At 53.4% G+C, this 21,269-nt stretch overlaps 8 protein-coding genes across 8 annotated transcripts; 3 read left to right on the forward strand and 5 right to left on the reverse strand.

Moving 5' to 3' along the window:
- Positions 1-454: 454 nt before the first annotated feature.
- On the forward strand, positions 455-4,673 carry K489DRAFT_407599 (uncharacterized protein; the record flags this gene model as incomplete). Its single annotated transcript, XM_033607387.1, has 4 exons — positions 455-1,831; positions 1,907-2,354; positions 2,482-3,992; positions 4,065-4,673. 4 exons carry the CDS (start codon positions 455-457, stop codon positions 4,671-4,673), a joined length of 3,945 nt encoding a protein of 1,314 aa, XP_033461897.1.
- Positions 4,674-5,931: 1,258 nt separating this feature from the next.
- On the reverse strand, positions 5,932-6,452 carry K489DRAFT_313823 (Prefoldin beta-like protein; the record flags this gene model as incomplete). Its single annotated transcript, XM_033600969.1, has 3 exons — positions 5,932-6,004; positions 6,096-6,220; positions 6,321-6,452. 3 exons carry the CDS (start codon positions 6,450-6,452, stop codon positions 5,932-5,934), a joined length of 330 nt encoding a protein of 109 aa, XP_033461898.1.
- A 427-nt stretch (positions 6,453-6,879) lies between these two features.
- Positions 6,880-8,536, forward strand: K489DRAFT_377394 (AAA-domain-containing protein). Its single transcript, XM_033604145.1, has 2 exons — positions 6,880-7,813; positions 7,868-8,536. Exons 1-2 carry the CDS (start codon positions 7,185-7,187, stop codon positions 8,460-8,462), a joined length of 1,224 nt encoding a protein of 407 aa, XP_033461899.1. The 5' UTR covers positions 6,880-7,184; the 3' UTR covers positions 8,463-8,536.
- A 379-nt stretch (positions 8,537-8,915) lies between these two features.
- K489DRAFT_313953 (uncharacterized protein) lies at positions 8,916-9,455 on the reverse strand (the record flags this gene model as incomplete). Its single annotated transcript, XM_033600977.1, has 1 exon — positions 8,916-9,455. The coding sequence occupies one exon, from the start codon at positions 9,453-9,455 to the stop codon at positions 8,916-8,918; it is 540 nt and encodes a 179-aa protein (XP_033461900.1).
- A 270-nt stretch (positions 9,456-9,725) lies between these two features.
- K489DRAFT_333245 (uncharacterized protein) lies at positions 9,726-12,518 on the forward strand. The gene is made up of 2 exons (XM_033602169.1): positions 9,726-9,886; positions 9,948-12,518. The coding sequence occupies exons 1-2, from the start codon at positions 9,874-9,876 to the stop codon at positions 12,230-12,232; spliced, it is 2,298 nt and encodes a 765-aa protein (XP_033461901.1). The 5' UTR covers positions 9,726-9,873; the 3' UTR covers positions 12,233-12,518.
- A 106-nt stretch (positions 12,519-12,624) lies between these two features.
- K489DRAFT_143607 (uncharacterized protein) lies at positions 12,625-13,656 on the reverse strand. The gene has a single exon (XM_033599157.1). The coding sequence runs from the start codon at positions 13,521-13,523 to the stop codon at positions 13,017-13,019; it is 507 nt and encodes a 168-aa protein (XP_033461902.1). The 5' UTR covers positions 13,524-13,656; the 3' UTR covers positions 12,625-13,016.
- Positions 13,657-14,158: 502 nt separating this feature from the next.
- On the reverse strand, positions 14,159-16,748 carry K489DRAFT_399150 (uncharacterized protein; the record flags this gene model as incomplete). The annotated part of the gene is made up of 4 exons (XM_033606951.1): positions 14,159-15,725; positions 15,802-15,933; positions 16,070-16,308; positions 16,679-16,748. The coding sequence occupies 4 exons, from the start codon at positions 16,746-16,748 to the stop codon at positions 14,442-14,444; spliced, it is 1,725 nt and encodes a 574-aa protein (XP_033461903.1). The 3' UTR covers positions 14,159-14,441.
- Positions 16,749-17,412: 664 nt separating this feature from the next.
- K489DRAFT_143645 (uncharacterized protein) lies at positions 17,413-18,334 on the reverse strand. Its single transcript, XM_033599158.1, has one exon. The coding sequence runs from the start codon at positions 18,223-18,225 to the stop codon at positions 17,563-17,565; it is 663 nt and encodes a 220-aa protein (XP_033461904.1). The 5' UTR covers positions 18,226-18,334; the 3' UTR covers positions 17,413-17,562.
- Between the last annotated feature and the right edge of the window lie 2,935 nt (positions 18,335-21,269).

Genomic DNA, 21,269 nt, shown 5'->3' on the forward strand with positions numbered 1-21,269 from the left:
CTGGTATGGATAGAGGTCACTTCGACGACCTCACACCCTCCACACGTAACTTTCGACGCCATCACCCTCTGACAACATCCGCACTCGCATATTTCTGCGACTACACACCCGTCGCCCTCTCGATCTCGGACGACGCCAGAACTCTCGCGCCTCACTTGGTCAAGTCGTGATATTGCGCACCCACGCTTCCTCCACCAACGGTGACTTTCTCGAGACCGAGTTACGGCCGTCGCTCGAGGTCGATCCTCGCATCTGTACGGCTGAATTCTCGAATTTTCGCCCTATTCAAACCTACCGATTGTGAGCAGGCTTTCAACGCACTGCTGCACATGCTGGCGAGCGGATAAATTTGCGACGCTGCGACAGCCCACTCGTCGTCGCCTCGCTCGAGGCTCGTCCTCCGAGCACGCGACTCACCTCCCGAACTCGTCTGGCACGTATGTTCGGGCGGAAAATGAATGGATTCGCTTACGGCAACGCCTATGATGGCAGCGGTGGTCATGGTGGTGGAATGGATGACGACGACAACGATGGAGCGGACGGGATGATTACGATTGGAGGCCCGGCCGGACTGTTGGGAGGTGACTCAGGACAGACCTTGGATGAGATTGTGAGCCAGAATTCTCGAATGATCCGTCGACAGAGCATGCCGCAGCCTTTTGGGAACAACCCCGCAGGCATCAACGTGGCCGATATGCGACGGATATCAATGATGGAATACGGCAGTGCCTCGCCGGCAGATCTGGCGAATTTTCAATACGACAGCAGCGGAGGCATCGCACCTCAGCCACATCGACGGATGACCCATCACAACGCCCATGGTGCGCGAGATCTCGCACTCAACACCCAGGACTTCGCCAACAATGCGCAGACTTACAATGCCATGATGGCACAAAATTCGCCTTACGGTCTGACCAACAACATGGGACAATCCAGCGGGCTAGACATGAGCATGAAGAGTCCGTATATTGACACCTCGGTTGGCATGGGCATGGAATTTGTGGGCGACGGTAGTGGCATGAACAGCGCTATGAGCACTGATGCCATGGAGCAGCAAATGAACATGTACAGCCAAGCCCAGTTCAACCAACCGGTGATGCAATCTCCCATGAACGCCAGCGGCGGGCAAGCCACGCCACAGAATGGAGGCATGTCAGCTCACGGGTCTGCTGGGAGCGGCAGCATACATTCGCAATATGGACAGCAGACTGGTGGCACTCCCAATAACATGCGGCATTTCTCGCATGGCTCCAACATGCAGAATTCAGATATGCAATCCACCGGGCATCATAATATGAACGCGATGGGTCACAATGCTCAAATAGCTGGTCCCATGCAGCGAGCGCCAGTCGTTCATCGAAAGTCAAGTCGAAATCAAGTCCCGAATCCCAACACCAACCAGATACAAAATCCCAATCAAAGCCAAAACGCCACGCCTACTTACACGCCAAATCATGACCAAAACCGAACTCCAAGCTGGAACCCGAACCAGACACAAAACCCAAACCAGCGACCCAATCCTAATTCAAGTTTGAATCAATTCGCGGAACAGAATTTCAACCCCGAGACGGCACGGTTCGAAGGTCAGCCGCCGAACGCTGGATTGGGAACAAATCCTGACGGCGTCAATGGCGTGTCCGACGTTACTGGAACGGACGGAATGCGCGGACCTTTTCGTGCTGTTGGCAACATAAACCCAAATAACCAGGATTTCGAATGGCAAGCACCGAAATTGGGATGGCCCTCAAGCTCGAACGGCAACACGCACTCGAAATCTGCAGATCTTCGCGGAGTTTACGCCTCGTCGGGCTTCGACATGCTTCAGGTTCTGGTGAGTGCTTGCTGAATTTGTGCTCATCAGCAAGACATTCTCGACATCTTCTAGATTTGCTGATAATGTGTACAGGCTCGCGTAGCAAATCGCAAAAATCCCGAAATCGATATCGGCACTGTAGATTTGTCATGCGCCTTTGTGGTGTGCGACGCCGAAAAGGACGACTGTCCTATTGTCTACTGCTCTGACAATTTTGAACGACTAACTGGCTACACCAAGCACATGATCCTCGGACGAAACTGCCGATTCCTGCAGTCGCCAGATGGGAATGTGGCATCAGGTATTTACCGGAAATACGTCGATGATGATTCCGTCCTCTACCTCAAGAATATGATTGAGCTCAAGAAGGAATCGCAGATTTCCTTGATCAACTATCGACGGGGCGGCCAGCCGTTTATGAACCTGCTTACCATCGTTCCTGTGAGGATGTCAGATGACGAGACAGCCAAGGTCAAATACTTCGTGGGATTTCAGGTGGACTTGGTCGAAAACCCGCAGTCGGTGACCAACCGAAATTCAGGTAAGCATATCACGAAGATTTAAGACAACTGCGATGCCCTTCACATCTCGGAGATGATCCATCCTGATCGGGTTCGAGCTGAATGTTCTTCAAACTTCATTTGGCTGACTGTCTTTGCGTTCTATAGACGGCTCGTACTCGATCAATTACCAGCGCGACATGATGCCCCGTTACACTCACAACGCCCCAGAGAATACTCCGAATAAAAGCGATCTCGGCCAGACCATTTCTGCCGATGAGGTCGCGAACCTTCTTTGCGGCATGGACCGAGCTGACGGACGAGACAATATCAGTCGGAACTGGGACAAGGTGCTGCTCGAGAATACTGACGATGTTATCCACGTGTTATCTCTTAAGGGCATATTTCAGTGGATATCTCCTTCGGCTGCTCGCGTGCTGGAGTATGAGGCGAATGAAATAGTCGGCACAGCGCTCAGCTCGATCTGTCATCCAAGTGACATTGTCCCGGTCACGCGAGAGCTCAAAGACACCTCTGCTGGAAGCTCTGTTAACATCGTCTTTCGTATCCGTCGCAAGCACAGCGGATATATGTGGTTCGAAGGCCACGGATCGCTGCACACTGAGCAAGGCAAGGGCCGCAAATCAATCATCATGGTCGGCCGTGAGCGACCCGTCTATAGTCTCAGTCGGACAGACCTCGAGCACGGCGGTGGCATCGGTGAGAACGAGCTGTGGACCAAATTATCTACATCTGGCATGTTTTTATTCGTGTCTTCCAATGTTCGGTCACTCCTGGACCGAGTCCCCGACGACTTGCTCGGCGTGAGCATTCAATCTATGATGCGCCCACCGTCTAAACTGGAGTTCAATCGCATTCTGGAACATGCTCGAAGAGGCGCGCGTGCGTCAGTCAAACACGAGATGGTCAATCGTCGAGGTCAAGTTCTGTCCGCTTTCACTACTCTCTACCCAGGAGATGCTGTGGTGGGTCAGAAGCCAACCTTTGTCGTTGCACAGACGCGGTTGTTGAAACATCCTCGTGGGATCAACACCATTGCCGCGTCTGCTTTCTCTGGATCGCCAGCTCCCAAAAACGAACGAACGAGCTCGACTGACACTTTTGCTTCGGGGCGCTCGGCCAGCGTGTCTCAACCTCCCCAAACTTCGGCCAATGACCCGCCAACTTTGCTTCCGAACCTCGACGAACAACAGCCGACTATCATCTATCATCCGACTGGTCTACCGCCTAACGCCACCGACTCGAATGATCCGGTGCTCGCAAACAATGGTGTCCCCAGAGGCGCCAACGGCTCCAGCATGAACCGCTTCCTAGGTACCGACGGATCCGCGATGACGCATGCCGGCGAGCATGGCCTCCCTATAGGCCGTCAGGATCTTTCATTGGCATCAGACGACAATCTTTTCGACGAACTCAAAACGACCAAATCCAGCTCGTGGCAGTACGAGATTCGTCAGCTGGAAAGGCTGAACCGTCAGTATGCCGAGGAGGTTCAAGCGCTTATTGCATCAAAGAAGAAGCGTAAGCGGAGAAAGGGCTCTGGCAACCAGCAAAAGGATTGTGCGAACTGTCATACTAAAAGTACGCCGGAATGGCGACGTGGGCCGAGTGGACAGCGCGACCTGTGCAACAGCTGTGGATTGCGATGGGCAAAATTGGTAAGCATTCATTCGTAACGACCAGGTCTTCTGCTTAGGCTTTCACTCATCACTCACTATGTCTCCTTGCAGCAAGGTCGAACCTCACCTCGCGGCTCCTCCCTCAAATCCCACGGCAATGCGCGCTCGGACAAGAATGCGCCTTCGGACAAACACTCCCACGCCTCTCTCTCCCCGCCCGATGGCTACGCTGGCCTCACTGGCACTAGTCGCAACAACAACAACAATATTGGTCAGATCTCTGAGGGCCAGCCAGCCGCAGACAAAGCCCAGCGGAACCCAGCCCAAACTTCTCCAGAGAATCCTTCTCAAAGCTCCCCGGATCATCTCTCCGGTGGTACATATCCCCAAAGTGGCAATATCCGCACGCTCCACGCTGTTAACACCCATCCTCACAGCAACGATCACAGCAACAGCGGCGCCAACGCCAGTATGAACAACAGCAAAAACAAAATCTCTAACGACAGCCCCGAAAACTCAGCTGGTGCATTTGCAGCTGCGGCTGGTGTCGTCAAGCGCAGCGCTGGCGTCACTGGGCCTGGCACAGGCGCTGGGACTATCGTCAACCATCCTGTGAATCACTCGACTGGAGCGAATGTGACTGCGCCGGGTAACCGCACGCCAGCGATGCCAAGCGGCTACACTTCGATCAAAGGCGGTGAGCCTTCGGATCCAGACTAGGGGGTATGATCTGATTCGGTATGCAAAAAGAAATACCGCATGTGCAGATGGCAGACCCCAAAGCCCCTCCGGAAGCCCTGCACAAGACTCGTCTTCAGGACATATCGCCCGCTCGAGAACTTGCCGTCTGCTGCGCGAAGCGCCATTGAGAATCTCGTCGGCGCCGTCTCTCCGATTTCGAAAATGTGTGGACGAGGTTGCCGCCTTTTGGTGTCCTTCGCCGCGTGAATGCGCTCGATTCCCGCGGCGCCTCGGAATAGTGCAATCATCGAGGAGAAGCAGAAAGCATGTTCTCGATAGTGCCCGACAGACATTGTTTTGCGCACCTCACTATCCAGTTGAGGGTGTCGAAAAAGGCTCGACGAATGATGGGGAGGATTTGGTGGTATGATGATTACAATCTAATGAATTTACGAATTTTTAATGACCAGGAGGCGGTGAGGGAGAAGGTTGGAAATGATGATTGGACGGAAGTTAGTGATTTTGTTTTTCCATTCCGGAGCGAGGTTTAGAGAAGCGGATTGTGGGAGATTGAAGAGCGGTTTTGATGGACCAGGAGCTGCGAGCGAGGACGCAAAGAATCTGACGAGTGGAGAGAGATAAGAAACACATGAGACGCGGAAGGAAGGGTGGGAGCAACGACCAACGTACATATGATGATGAAAAAGGTCCAACCAGGAAACGGCGACGATATAAGAAAGAAAAAAACAGAAAACTTTTCATCACCAGTGCGATTCCATTTCCTTGTGTCGCTCTGCTAGCAGCATCATCACATCGGAGATTCAGATATGGGCAGAGGTGACCTTCGCTCCCGCTCATTTCGAATTCCGTTCTCTCCTTTCCAGCTTCCCGAGAGGAACGGACTTTCATTTACCTCCAGCACCGCTCAGAATCAAGCCCTCGCGTACAATCAACATGTCCCGCATTTCGAAGTCTTCCAAAGGGAGTGTGTTCTGGAAGCTCCGGCCGTGACAGCTGCAGGATCATCCTTTTTCGAGAAACTTGCTCAGCATTATACCGCTACGGCTGATGCTGGTGCTCCGCCTTGTGGTTGCTGCTGCTGCTGTAAAGCTGTTTGAATGCGTAAAATCTGTATATTCCCATTATCACGAGGACATCGTTAGTTTGTCGCTGGCATTCATTTCTAATTGAAAACTCTGCTTCTTTTTCTCTTCGTTTGCTTCAATCCCAGGAAAGTAGCGAGGCGAAAGGAGGCGAAGCGCGTCAAGATATTAAGAATAGGGAAATATTCCGCAGATCAGCTACGCACCTCCATCTTCTTCTCCTCGGATTTCGTCTGTATGTCTTTGATGTTTCCTTCAATCCGTGCGCTATTGTGATTTCAATCTTGTTAGCCACCATTCCATTCTCGAGGTGAAATGAGGAAAGCCCAGAGAAGACGAGAGAACGAGAACACGATACATTTCTTTCCCGATGAAGTCCAACCTTCCCACCACCGTACTCTTCGCCTCGGACGTCTCCTGCTTCAACAAGACGGGTCCGACGAGTTTGTAGATTGTGGCATCGTCGGCGAGGGTGGAGAATTCCTAGGTTTTACACAGAATGCGATCAGTCTCTTGAAATATTTTCCTGGGGGAGACAATCATGGGCCATATCATGTGGAGGATGATTATGGGGATAAATCACTTTTTGTACGCTTTGGTTTTCTTGTTGTTGTGATTCGAGTTTTTGACGTGCGGAGACCAGGTTGCTGAGGTCGTTTTGGAGATCTTGATATTCGTCCGTGAGGGATTGGAGGCGGGCGCGGTCTTCCGCCATTGTGAAAGTCTTCGGAACTTGGAATTGGGTATCGAGATGGGAGTGTTTGAGATGGTCGTGCTGGAACTATTCTAAGAATGGATTTAACCCTTGATGATGGTGATAGTGTATTTGAGTGTCAAAGTTTGATTTTACAGTGGTATACACTACTGGGCGTGAAATCTACATAGGACGGTCTTTTGGTGTGAGTACAAAGACATATTGGGATATATACACGAATCGGATGGCAATCTATCGGCAACAAGCAACGATATGCTCTCGAAAAAAACATTGCATCGTCCTGTTGATAATGCAGTATTGTTATATATAATGAGTTCAAGAGGCATCGTGAACGATTGCGCAGTAGAATTTCCAGGTGGAGTTCGTCGTTTCCCCCACCACTTTCTGTCGTGTGTATTCCCCACCATACACAGTCCATTCCAGGCATCTCATCATTGCGAACTCGTTTCGTTGCCGCCTCGACGCCGGAGCTCTGACGTCTGATCGACAAACAATCAATCGTTCAACAACGACTTACTGAAAATCACATTTCAGGCCTTAACACTGCTTGGCCGCCGCAACATCATAGATCTGATCATCTATACTGCGACGCTTGCAACTTCTGCGACGACCGCAGATCCCGCCGAATCGAGTTCGCTGAACTACTCGTCGCCAATCATTGAACTACATCCACCACCGCGATATCAATAAAGGTATTCCGCTACGACTCATACCACTCGATCATCGGTAGCAATGTCCAACACCGACTTCCTTGGCCGAGCCATCGAGGCCGTCAAGAAGGCCATCGAAAAGGACACGGCAGGAGAATACGAAGATGCATACCAAGGATACTACCAGGCACTTGAATTATTCATGCTGGCGCTCAAATGGGAGAAGAATCAGAAGTCAAAGGACATGATCCGACAGAAGGCTGCCGAGTATATGGAACGCGCCGAGAAACTCAAGACTCATCTCACGGAACAGGAAGACAAGAAGAAACCAGCAGCAATGGGCGCAAATGGGAAGGCATCCAACGGAGGCGGAAAGGGCAAAGATGATGACGACGAACAAGATGCGGACAGCAAGAAATTAAGAGGTGCGCTGGCGGGAGCGATTCTTACGGACAAGCCAAACATCAAATGGGAGGACGTCGCAGGTTTGGAGGCAGCAAAGGAGGCCTTGAAGGAGGCCGTCATCCTACCCATCAAATTCCCACATCTGTTCACTGGAAAGCGGCAACCTTGGAAAGGTATCCTGCTCTACGGACCGCCTGGAACGGGTAAATCATATCTGGCCAAAGCGGTCGCGACTGAAGCCAACAGCACTTTCTTTTCCGTCAGTTCGTCAGATCTTGTTTCAAAATGGATGGGTGAATCAGAAAGGTGAATACAATCAAGTCTTACAAAACGTCAAGAAGCTAATTTGTTCTCGTCCAGATTGGTGAAGCAATTATTTAACCTCGCACGTGAGAATCGACCCTCGATCATCTTCATCGACGAAATCGATGCGCTCTGCGGTCCTCGTGGAGAAGGTGAATCGGAAGCCTCCCGACGTATCAAAACCGAATTGCTGGTACAAATGGACGGTGTCGGTCGCGACAGCAAAGGCGTGCTCATTCTCGGCGCTACCAATATCCCCTGGCAATTAGACGGTGCCATCCGAAGACGTTTCCAGCGGAGAGTACACATCACTCTCCCTGACGTTCCCGCCCGAACCAGGATGTTTGAACTCGCAGTCGGCTCAACACCCTGTGAGATGACTGCCGATGACTACCGCACCCTGGCAAAGCTGTCAGAGGGATACTCGGGTAGTGACATCACTATTGCCGTCCAAGATGCTCTCATGCAGCCTGTGCGGAAAATCCAGACTGCGACGCATTACAAAAAGGTATACATCCTCCCCTTCCGTCCTTGTGAAATATTCTTCTCCGGGCGGACATGGAACAATACTAATCGTCGAATTTTCGCAGGTGAATGTCGATGGCAAGGAGAAGCTCACACCCTGCTCACCAGGCGATGCTGGAGCGATTGAAATGACTTGGGTCGATGTCGAAACCGATCAACTCCTGGAGCCGCCATTGTCGGTCAAGGACTTTACCAAAGCCATCAAGGCCTCCCGGCCGACAGTCAGTGATGAGGACCTCAAGCAGAACGCAGAGTGGACCCTCCAGTTCGGTAGTGAAGGCGCTTGATCGTTCGTTTCCTCTTTCCGTGTGGCGCACCCGAATTCTCCATGTCGAAGTTATCGCATTTTTGGCGTTTGGAATGAAGGCGTAATACATTCAGCAGGCGCAGTTTCGGAAGGAAACGGTATGTCGATGATGAAGTCGCCACTGTCAGGTCCAAGAAGGAGAGAAAAATTGTACAGGTAGACGATATCCCCGCACAGAACACATGCACGGCGTCATATTTCCATCCTGACCGCCGCAATCCACGTCTCGCCTCAAACGAGATCAACAGTCTCCGCCAGACCGGAGCCCTCCACTCACGACGACCCTCTCGGCGGGAACTGGCTGTCCTTGACCCCACCACCCTTCTCCACGCGCGAGAACCGCAAATTCGCCAGACTCAACCAATCGCCCTTCCACGCATCCAGCTTAATCAGAGATTCCTCGTCCCGCAAATTCGGCATCCAGAACCCACTCTCATACTCTAGCCTTTCCGCATGAATCGCCTGCTCCAGGAGCGTCTGTCTCGTCGTCGCGGGCCGGCCGGGCCTCCGCTCACTTTTCAACGTCGCGACCTCCTCGTCGTGTCGCGAGAGCCATTCCTCGATGAGATCCTGCACGCGAGACATTTCCATCGGATGTAAAGTGTCCGGTAGGTTGTCTTGGAAAAAGGATACCCGGTCCAGCCAGTGGTGGTTGGCTTTCTCCTTTGTCGATACGGTCTTCAGGACACGCTCGTCGCGGACGGACGCTTTCCGGAGACGTTGCGCATCGCGGCTGTTCTCGTGCAGGCTGTTCATCTTGGCGCCTTTCTTTTTGGAGACGTGCTTGCGGACTTTGTTGAGTTTGGAGACCATTTTGGAGGGTTGTGCGTATGTCTCCTTCTACGTGAGAGATGTTCTCAAAGACTTGTTCTCAAAGGTGTCGTCGTGATATCCTCGTTAAGTCCTTTTTTAATTACTCTTATTGTGTTGAATTCTTCTTCCTCCAGTGTCAGAAATAAATTTCTCGAAATTGTCGGTTGGTCGTCCGAGAGCAAAGTCTGGATGGTCCGTGCGGGATGTGGGGTTGCCACAGACGCGCTGCCCGTCGCGTCTACCGTGTGAACGTCAATTAAAACTGCTCTGGCTTTCGCGTGGTGATTCGGAGGCAAGAAGAATGCCCATGTCGTTGTTTCTTGTATGATATGTTGGCATTGAAGAGCTTTCTCGGCGCAGATAGCGCATCTTTCATATAGAGCCACGACACCGCCGTCGGCGTCGAAGTGTCGTCACTATGGGTATCACAGGTAAGTCCAACTGCTTCTAAGATACCTCGTCACAGAAGATTACTTACAAAAGATGTCTCAGGTTTACTGCCCTTGTTGAAAAGCATCCACAAGTCGACTCATGTACGAACGCTCGCAGGGCAGACCATTGGGATCGACGCCTATGGCTGGCTTCACAGAGGCACTATCGCCTGTGCGATCGAGCTGGCACAAGGCAAACCGACCCGGAAGCACATCGAGTTTGCGCTCCACCGCGTGCGCATGTTACTGCACTTCGGCGTCAAACCGTATCTAGTCTTCGATGGCGACTATCTCCCGAGTAAAGCACACACTGAAAAGAGTCGTGCCGCGCGTCGGAAGGAGAGCAAGAGGGTCGGGTTGGATTTGCTACGAATGGGTCGGCAGTCACAGGCATATCAGGAACTACAAAAGGCGATTGATGTAACACCGGCAATGGCGAGGGAGCTCATCGAGGAGCTCAAGCGATTGGATGTTCCATACGTCGTCGCGCCGTTCGAGGCCGACAGCCAACTCGCTTATCTCGAACAACAGGGTATCATTTCCGGTGTCTTGAGTGAGGATTCAGATCTCCTGGTCTTCGGTGTGAAACGACTACTTACCAAGTTGGACCAGTACGGGGAGTGTGTGATGATCGACAGAGCTGATTTCACATCCTGCCGAGAGATCAGTCTTGTCGGTTGGAGCGATCAGGAATTCCGAATGATGGCAATGTTGAGCGGATGTGATTATCTCCCCTCGATCGAAGGTCTTGGTCTGAAGACAGCATATCGTTTGGTACGGAAGCATAAGGATCTGGACAAGGTCATCCGCATGTTACAATTTGACGGCAAGAAGAAAGTGCCTGCAGGGTATCTTGAAGCCTTCACCAGAGCTGAAAGGACATTTCTATATCAATGGGTCTTCTGCCCCGAGGCTCGCGCTTTTCGACACCTCAACCCGCTACCAGCCGGCCTCACAGCAGAAGCCATGCCCTTCCTGGGCAAAGAGGTCACGCCTGAAGAGGCGGCGGGGGTCGCGTGCGGTGATCTGGATCCCAACACCAAACAGCCAATCGTACTTCCACAGAGATTTTCTGAACGGGCTGTTGAACACCGGATGGTTTCGACGCCTTTGGAGAAGCATGGCAAGCCGATCACGGAGTACTTCAAGGGCCGCACGCCTCTTGCCGAACTCGATCCGAATTCTTTCACTCCCTCTCCAAGCCAACAACGCCTCATACAATCACAGACGAATATATCATGGTCAGCATCGCAGGTTCCCCAAGCTCGCATACCAGGAATCAATCGATCGTTGAGTGTGTCGGTACCATCTTCCGCCCCTCCACCTTCTCGAGCTCCGCGCCTCTCGAATTTCCAGCTTCCCAGCGAGACTCCGAAGAGACAGCGTCTCTGTTCAGATCCGGCGATCGGCCTTGCTATGGCAGGAGGCGTCAGTTTGGAGAGCACCACCACGAGCCGCTTCTTCGGCCAACGACCCACCCAGGACAGCCCTACATTACGCAAGAAACCTTCACGACGTGGAGAAGAGGAATTTGAACTCTGGTCGGACGACTCTGTCGCTCAAGCTCTAGCCGAAGCCGCCGCCGCAACAGAGAGATCCATCCATGAATCCGCAAACACCGCGCCTAGGAAACGGAAAAAGCTGAGTGTATTCAACGATCTCGGGACATCGACTCCCGAACTTCCTACGGCAGAGCATGATTCACAGAGTTCTGAAACGTCACTTCTATCTCTCGAATCGTCCGATGCCACATTCTCACAGCAGACAGACAATCTCGCCACTCCGCTCACAGATGATAGTCAAACCAGCTCCTTCGGCTCCCTCGAGCGCTTCCGCAACTCCGCCTCCACCTCAACTCCATCTCAGAAGATCTCCCACAAAGGAAAATCTACACCCTCGATGCGACGGACTCAATCTTATCCTATTTCAACCAGCAACATCATTCCCAACAGCGACGACGACGTGGCAGAAGAAGAAGAAAAGCAGGGAAAGATCCAAATCACCGCCTCACCCGAGCAAAAGTCTAGACCCTCCACCAAGCCTTCTCCATTCATCCGTCCAGCCCTCCCTTCCAGCCGTTCCGCAAATCCCATCCTAGCCGCCCCGGCGACCACCTCCAAATCCTCCCTCGCCATCGCCACTTCCCTCGACGATGCAGTCTCCACCAATCTAGGAAGTGAAGACATGATCATACCCAACAGCCCTCCTTTTGTTGCGGATAGAGGGGATCACAGTTTCGAGCAGGACGATCACAAAGAAGAAGACGACGATGGGCAGGGAGATGGCGAGCAGATTCCTTCCCGATCGGTGAAATTGAACCTGGGACGGTTCATGTTTGCGGGCTGAAATGGTATGAATGAATGAATGGACGTTGTTACATCTGTTTGGGCGTCATTGGGATACGGCGAGATTTTTTCTTTCTTCTTCTTCTTATTTTTCCTGGCTTGAAGGACCGACTGGCGCGTGGGTGTTTGGGAACTACGAGTTGTTGTTGTTGTTGTTGTTGTTTTGGCACATTCATCCGCTTTTGTGACGACTTCGCTTTTTCCAGAAAAAAGATATTGAAACGTGTGTGTGTGTGTGTGTGTGTAGATTTCGATATCGGAGCATCGCCTTCGTCCCAGTTCTCGCTATTCTTTTGCGCTTTCAATCGTTCCCTCCCTCCCTCTCTCTCTCCCTGCTCATCACTCCCCAAATCCAACCATCACCAAGGCACCCCTCCGGAGCCCTCCCTGCGCTCAAAAACCCTGTCGTCCCAGAAACGGCATGTACGCCAAGCGCAGATGTAGAGAAAGTACTGCAAGCATCATATCATATATCATCCCACTTCCCGCATGTGCGTCGCGAGTCGTCCTCGACCAATCCGACCCCACCACCATCCATCCGTCGCGCCATGCACGCACTTCCGCTCTAGCGTGAAATCTTCGCGTCTTGGCCCGTTTGCCGTCGCGTCTTCCCGGCAACGACGAGGATGATGATGAGTTGGAAAGCTCGGTCGATTCCGTCGTCGGCGCTCATCATCATTGTTCCACCCTCTCGCTACTATATCACGACCGCGTCGAACGATGATAAGCAGAATTATGAGGATCAGTCGTCCCGTTGGACTTCTCGTTATCAATTGGTGTGCTCCTCATGTCTCGAACCGCCGTGTTGACTCCGCACTTTTGCTTTCCTTCCCTTGTTTTTCCTCCGCCTTCCCGTCGCGCGTTTTCCGCGTCGAGTTCTCGGAGACGGTGAGGGAGAGGCAGGAGGGTTTATCATTGTAAGTTGAAGGGGAAGTGGAAGTGGTGGTGGTGGTGGTGGTGCCAGCGCACATGTACGTGCGTGTCACTCGCTCACTCGCTCCCTGTGCTGTGATGTGCTGTACCTCCCTGCCTGCCTGCCTGCCTGCCTGTAAACGCCTCATGCCATGTGACTCTTGCTCGACGGGGAGGTCCGTCCACATGGACCGATGCCTATCCAATCCTGGCGAGGGATGCAAAAACCGGGGAGGAAGAGCTCCCAAAAAGAAAAGAAAGGGGAGGATGATGACGGTTGCAACGAGCATGTTGACAGCCCAGACCGTGCATTCCCTAGACACGAAGGACCCCAGAAAATGAAGTTGGGGAAGAGAAAGGCGTTTGCCGGGGTGCTCCATCACCCGAGGACCTCGTCGTCGATGTATGTATGTGCATACCTGCCCGATAGATAAATAACAGCCCAGAGTAGCAGGCGAATGGACCCATCGCGGAGAAAGCCAGGACGCCAGGACGGGGGTGAAAAACCCCGCCCCCCAACACGAAGATGAACCCAAGGGAGCGTTCGGCGTTCTTTGATATCATATGCTACAGAGATAGGTACATCGGTGACGATGGAGTGATGATCGCGACCACCATCGGAGGGAGGGGAAGGATCGAAACCCGTCGGGAGGAAAAGCACAGCGAGCATGGGCAGCGGTCGGTGAGGAAATCAAGCAGCAAGGTAATCGGAATGGAGGAACGTCGTTGTGATTTCATCAGCGGTATCAGTAGCAGTAGCAGCAGCAATAGTAGCAGCAATAGTAGTAGCAGCAGCAGCAGCAGCAATAGTAGCAGCAGAAAATCCGAATACGAGAGAGTGCGGTTCATGGTAGCGAAGTCATCGCCAGGCGGGCGGGCAGGCAAAAGCCGGATTCTCAAAGCCACCGGATGGGGGCAAGGGGAGAGCGGAATGGAAGAGGAAGAGATGCAGAAGCGGTGGGAGGAAGCAAGAGGGGGCCAGAGGAAGTGGAAGTGGAGCGATTGGAAAAGATCCGCGTTCTCGGAAAACAGGATTCGCCTCGGTGGGCAGAAAAGGGGGATATATAACAGCGTTCGGGTCTCTCTGTGTGGTGTGATGGGTGTGCGTGTGTGTGGGGCGGATCTGTCCCCCGACACGGCGGTGGTGAGAGGATCCTTTCTCTCTCTTTCTTCTCGCTCTTTCGTTCGTTCCCCCAAAAAGTGTCCAAAAAGGTGTAAGATGAGCCGGACCAAAAGAAGAAAAGAAAGAGGAAACGTGGCAGAGGAATACGCCAAAGAAAACAAAGGGCCGTTCTTGCTCAAGGGAGCAACTCCCCACCTAACTCCATCCCCAACCCACCGAACCCTCCCCCGCCGCCGCCGCCGCCATCATCGAGCATGCGGATTCCTCCCAAGACGGGTGTCCGATCGAAATTCAATCTCCGCCTTGCGGACGAACCGGGCGTTTGACCGAATCCGGCCATAGGTGTGCGAGTCGCGGCGGCGGTGTTCCAGTTGGGTTGGGCCGGGCTGGGGCTCATGGTGACGAAGTCGGCAAAGTTGAAGGACGTGCCGGGGGTCTGGGGGAGGTTGCCGCCGAGGCCGAACGGTCCGGGGGTCATGGAGCCGAAGCCGAGGGCGGTGCCGCTGCCGTTGTAGTGGTTGCTGGGGGTCATATGTGATGAGGGGAGTGGCGTCGAGCGACAAGGTGGTGTGCGTGGAGGTTCTGGAGGCTCGACGACTGGTGCGGGTTGTTGTTCGGGTTGGGATTGTTGAGGCTTGAAGCTAAAGCTCGCATTGCGATCGAAGATGGTCGTCGACTTTCTCGGTCGGACGGTCTCGGCGCCGCTTCCGTACGGGGCCTTGGGAGATTTGGCAAGGTAGAGCAAGAGATCTGCTCCTTCTTCGCCATGCCGAGGTGTCCGTGACCAAGATATGTTGTGACTCTTCCGCATGCGGCGGTCCTGTGGTGGTGTGCGAGGTGGTGAGGATGTGACGTGTGTGGGTCCTTTGAAACTCTCAAAGGCATCGAAGCTAAATGAGCCTGTAGAAGGCAGAAGTTGGAAACTAGTCAGAGGAAGATCGGTGTCGTCCTCCTCGCTGAGTTCCGGTGACGGCGTTTCATCGATGCGAGTGGATGCGGTTGACATGAAAGAGAATTGTGAAACGTTGGCGGAGGAGACGATCCGCGAGTGCTGTTGATGGCGAGTAGGTTTGATAGGGGAGGATTGAGGTAATTGGTGACTTCGCTTCCATGACGGTCGTCGTGCGGAGCGGGTACGATGGCCGGTGATGGCTCCGCTGGCCGGATATCGTGGTAGCTCCGCCGGACGAAGTCGTTTGGAGCGTGTGCTGCTCGATGGCAGAATCTGATCCGAGAACATGGGTTCTGTGAGAGGAGAGGAGGCCAGGCCGGCGCTCGAATGAAATCGACTCGAGGTGGTAGAGGCGGAATCTGATATGGTATCGTTACTCGAAGCCGGTCTCTTTCTCCTGATCCTTTCCTCCACCTGTGGCTCAATGACATCCAAGCTGAGGTTCTGCCAGCCGTTTTGACATTTGACATTGGCGAGTGCGAGTCGATCTTGCAGAGCTCGAGTCATCTGTGGAGATGCCAACGTTAGCGATTAATATCCAGCATGGAGTGAAGGTGCCGTGTTCTGCACCGCTTCGACCTACCTTGGAGACCTGAACTCTTTTCATGACCTTTGACGCAACCTCCTCGGGATGTTCGATTTGTTGAATCATGATTGTAGGTGCGGCCGCCATGCTGGGCGAGCGGTGATGGGCGAGAGAGAGAGAGCTCTCAAGCTATAAGGAGTGGATGTGAAGGGCGAATCAGGCGCAGGTATATCTCGGCGATGGCTGTGCAAGTCGTAGACGAGTTGCTGTGACGTCTAGACCGAGGGAGAGTATGTCATGAATGGTGGTTGTGTGTTTGTCGCACAGCGGAGCGGTGATGGCGGAGTGGTGAGCAGGACGACGACGACACAACAGGGACCTTGCCGTCGACGAGGAGGAGCTCAGAAGGCTTGTATGAGTGCGTGTGTATGTGAGTGTGTGAGCCAGTGCGTGCGTGCGTGGGTGCGTGCAAAGCGGGTGAGGTGAGCGAGAGCAAAGAGAGTGCCCAGGTGTGGTAGTGACAGGCGAGGAAAGAGGATTGGCGGTTGAGCACCTGCAGTAGGGCTATTTCCGAGGATTGCACACTGCAGATTCAGGTCTCCCGTTTGTACGGCTGAACGAATGGATGAATGATGAGGTGATGATGATGCCGATAAGTTCTCTCCCTTTTTCTCTTTCTTCCTCTGTCTCTCCCTGGTATATTGGTATTGCTCTTCTGTCCATACACTCCCAGAACGGGATTATAATAATAGAGTAAGTAATAAAATAAAAACAAAAGGAAGGGGAGACAGCCCGGCCGGAAAGAGGAGAAAGCACTGTGGAACAGGTACAGCCGTTTTCCCCGTACCACATCAAAGATTCTCTCGTCATATGAATGATGATGACTGATGACAAGTAAATGATCGAGAAGCGGCCGATCGCTCATACTACACACCACCTTCAGCACACAACAGCAGCAGCAGCAGTGACAGTGACAGTGACAGTGACAACAGCAGCATCAGCATCAGCAGCAAAATACGGTGCAGGTCCAGGTACAGCACAGGTTCCAGGTATTGTACAGGTTCCATGTATAGCACAGGTTCCAGGTCCAGGTACCATGCAGAGAGAGAGAGAGAGAGAGAGAACTGGCATGCATATACTGCATATAGACGGAAAAGTATCGTGGGCGATCGGAGCGGCGTTTCCATACGTGCGTGCGTGCGTGAAATGGAGCTGGATTGAATTGATTGGAACGAGCGGACCAAGCCCTGCCAACGCCATCTTCACCCAGCGACCGGCCGGCCAATCGCCAGCCCCCCAATCGAATTGCTGCTGTAGGTAGGTAGGTAGGTAGGTGACTCCAGCTTTCAACTCAACCTCTCCAGGGCTGTCTGTCCCACATATGCAACCAATCCACCTCCTGCACTGGATGTACCACATTTCACCGCGCGCATATCTCCCTCTCATATGCGAATTTGCGATCATCTCCCCCTCATCTCGAAAACATGCGCATCTTTTCCCGAGAATGACACATGCCATTTTCGATGAGAGGGAGAGAGAGAGGACCACCACGGGAATAGCCTCCAACCGTCCAAGGTATACGACCTGTCAGAAAAACCTCCATCGCCGACGGAGCCGACCATGGTGTGTGTGTGTGTGTGTGTGTGCGGGCGGGCCAACAGCGCCATCTGACGGGATGATTTTCCTTCCAATGCTCCATCTTACTCGATACGGTAGTAGTAGTAGGAGTAGCAGTAGGAGTAGCAATAGCAGCATCGAGTTTCACCATCTAGCTCGCATCTAGTTCTCCGACTTCCAAGATCTCATTCGCGACGATTCTTACTCAAAGCGGTATATCGACGACGAGTCTAGCGCGTCGCGGCATCGTCGATGGCGACGATGTGTGTGTGACGAAAGCGCTCGGACGCTCCGATCACTCACTCGCGCCCACGCGGACATCCACATCCCCATACGAGCATATCCACAGAGCGAGACGGAGAAAGGCATGAATAGACGGCCCCAAAAAGTAGGCAGCTGGGATGGGAAAACTGGACTCGGCCGGTCCTTATCTATCTGTGCGGGATTTGTACGGTCGTTCACACGTGTTCGAGAGAAGGAGAGAGAACGGTGGTCAGGAAGCGAGACAAAGAGAGAGAGAGAGAGGCCACACTTCCCGTCTTCCAAATTCGAGAAACTGTAATAATTAAATCTTGGGTATATCCAGACCTTGCCGATGAAACCGCAGAGATAAGCGGACAGACTTCTATATTCGACACTCTCGAGTCTAGGATCTCCCCATCTCGCCAGTTCTCCAAATGCAGTACACTTTGTCCACGACGAAAGCCGAGGGAGGTGAGAGAGGAGAGCGACCCAGATCAGATCTTGCGGTCCTGTAGATAAAGCCACAGCCCTGCGCGCAGGACAGTAGAGCAGATGAGAGAGGGAGGAAACGACGCCGATCACACCATCACCCATCTCACCACCTCCACCATCGCCATCCATCAAATCAAATCACAGCACAGCACAGCACAGCACCACCAGGATTGCGTGTGTCTGCGGCGCAGCTCAGCCATTTATTATCTCCCGCCAGGCCAGGGCAACAACGACGAGGGTCAATAAAGCCGCAAAGGCAAAGGTGCAATCAATCCGCCCCGGATTTCCCGAGGCTCGGGCCCAGCGGGCAGGCCAGGGTTGGGACATGCTGCTACAAGAATAGCGAGATTACACTTTGTTTTTTTCTCTCGTGTGGCATTTCCGTGCTGACGGGACTTTTCCCCGGGGGAGGTCCTTGTTCCTGTGAAGAGCACGAGGCACGCGAGCCAAAAAAAAATTATGCAGCGGAGAGGATTGTTTCCAACGGAAAACAAACCCGCCGTGCCAGTTTGATGCTTGTCGCGGGAGATACATCCCCTTTGGATGAAGTCGGAGACGACGGTCGTATCTCGAGACGATGACGATTGGGGGAGAAATATAGCTCGCGCTGCGTTCCGTGAAGATGCCGCCGCCGATGGCCGGGCTCGACGCCGGTGGAGACCGACTGATGAACTGCCCAGGTGGTGACGTCCAGGCGGAGCAGCGACGGCGACCGACCAGCGCCTGGCACATGTGCCGTCCCATCTCGATGCGGCGAACGTGCGTCTCGCAGCTGACGGTGGGGCATTGGTTACATCACGATTCATCGCCCTAAGAACCTCGAGAGAGAGGGAGAGGCAGACGTTCCAGGCAAAGTGGTTCTGTTTCGCCCGAAAGCTTACGCCGGTTTTGCCGAGGAGAGGGCCTTTTTTTTCCCTCTCGCTCTCTCGCTCTCTCGCCAGCCCGCAGGACAGGAAACATGAGGTGAGAAGAGCCGCAGCCAATCAGGTCTGCGACATGGCACATTTCCATCTATGTAGGTATATTTCCCTCCCTCTCTCTCTCTCTCTCTTCCTGTCTTCATCTCGTTTCCCAATGGTGGAGTCCGAACATCCGTTCTTTCCACCACGAGGTCCCCCTTCTTGCGAAAGTGGCAAACAGCCGCGGTGTCTTCGTCTCCTGCATCGTACATGGACATGGCATTGATCGTGGACCTGTCGTTGGAAGGAAAGTTCAAATGGAAAATACCACCACCACCTGCTCTTCCTCCTCCTCCTTCCTCCGCCAGTGGACCGATTACTGGATGTACAGTCCAGCATCTCTCCCGATCCCAATCAAAAGCCGAGAAGTACATCCCATGTTACTTCAACACACCTACACACAGACACACGACACCCATGCCCACAGGCATTATTAAACTTTTTCATTCCCAAAAGCGAGGCAGCAGCGAAAGCCGCTGTGCCCACCTGGGCAAGTGTAAAACCTTACTCCCGCGGCCCGCCCGCCGGACGCGACCGTTGATTCCAAACGATGGGTGGTGACGGTGATGAATTTATCACATTTTCCAAGTGTCAACGGGCGCGCATTGGAACGGGACCGATGATGCGTGCCATCGCCGCATACATATTACATACGTCGTCGACATGCACATGTATGCCGGCGCCGCTCGGTGTGTCTATTTGTGATACGGTCGTGTGCGCCCGCACGGTGCTCTTTCCCGCCTGTGGGCCCGCTTGGGCTTTGTGAGTTGATCGTTTGATACAGGCGTCGGACCGGACACCCCAACAGCTTAACAAAACCCATTGTCCGACTCTGCCCTTTCGGACTGAGGGTCGTAAACGCGCGCGGGTAGCATCTTATTTATCAGAGGGCGGCAGTATCTGGTGAGGCATCGGAGTGGCCCGCGGGCGTCCGATTGGACCGATGCCGGTATCGCGGCGAAGACTCCATTGCCCGCCGAGTAGTGTCGCCACTTTCGGCCCGTGGAAGATGTGAGATGCATACAGTACTGTGCCTCGAACGAGAGTTCCTGTCTGTCTTTTTTGAGAACCGCCGCTGACTCACTCGACAGTTCATCGTTGTGCTGCACCAGCACAGCTTGTCCCGTGCGTCATCATGAGACGGGGACAACTTTCCCGGCGGACGATTTCCGCTGACGGAGAACCACGGCCGGGTTCATCAGCCGGGTTCATCAGTCGTAGAGATCTCACCCTCGCCTACTAGAGTCGTGGTATGTAGGAAAATCCGCAGCCTCGTTCTCCGCAAGAGAATCATGATCTCACGATGATCATCAGGGGTTGACATCCTTGCCGTGATCTGAACCGATCAATCTGTCGTAGAGACGGGCTCCAGTGCCCGGTTCCAGCCAGCAGTCACGAGTTCTTTCCCTCGAAGAAAGAGCGAGAGTATCGAAAGATAGGCCTCCTCTACGGCGCGCGTGCGGACCAATGTTCGACGAACCCCTCCCACTCGCACTCATACTTCCTGTGCATCCCGCGATCCGCGAGGTCATCCTCCGGGCCGTCCAGAAGCAGTCGCATCTTGCCGTACTCCCACCATTCCGGGTACCAACCGGCCTGCTCCCAGTCCAAACCCGCCACGACCCGGCGAGAACCCACCTCCCCCGAGATCATGACGTTCCCGGAGTGGAGGTCGGCGTGGATGAAGTAGACGGCGCAATCCCCATCGGGCAGGAGTCGACCCCAGGGATACTCGAAATCCAGCACACGCCGCAAGGCCAAGAACTGTACACAGTCGCTGAAGGCTTTGAGACTGTGGAAGGGACTGGCCTCGGTGGCACCCACGGGCTGGAAAGAGAAGTCGCTGACGCGTGAACTCACGAGCTCAGCCGGAGCAATCTACGATACACGCAGTATCCGGTAGTATATTAAGTACCAAATCTCTTAGTCAAGCACATACGGCCACAGGCAGCTGAGAACAAGGGATCCCGTCCGCTCTCCCATATTTAAGCAGCTGACCGCGAGATTAGTACTACGGTGGGTGACCACGTGGGAATCCCTCGTGCTGTATGTTTTGTTTTTGCAGTAGGACCTCACGAGATAGAGCCTGAGAAGAACTAGATCAGTACTGCCGTTCAGAGAACGTGGGAAAGTGAAACGGGACATCAATCTCACCAATGAACGGCGGTGTTTCCGGGGAAATCACCTCCTACTCCAGCGCGCGCAGAGCTTCTA

This window comes from Dissoconium aciculare (genome assembly GCF_010015565.1).
Source record: "Dissoconium aciculare CBS 342.82 unplaced genomic scaffold K489scaffold_3, whole genome shotgun sequence".
NCBI classification, from domain to species: Eukaryota; Fungi; Ascomycota; class Dothideomycetes; order Mycosphaerellales; family Dissoconiaceae; genus Dissoconium; species Dissoconium aciculare.

Excerpts from the sequence above, each read along its gene's own strand:
- K489DRAFT_377394 (XM_033604145.1), top strand. The coding sequence starts at position 7,185 with ATGTCCAACACCGACTTCCTTGGCCGAGCCATCGAGGCCGTCAAGAAG. Across the intron at positions 7,814-7,867 it reads TGGATGGGTGAATCAGAAAG|ATTGGTGAAGCAATTATTTA; the intron begins GTGAATACAATC and ends GTTCTCGTCCAG.
- K489DRAFT_143645 (XM_033599158.1), bottom strand. The coding sequence starts at position 18,225 with ATGGATGGCGATGGTGGAGGTGGTGAGATGGGTGATGGTGTGATCGGC.
- K489DRAFT_143607 (XM_033599157.1), bottom strand. The coding sequence starts at position 13,523 with ATGGAGCACCCCGGCAAACGCCTTTCTCTTCCCCAACTTCATTTTCTG.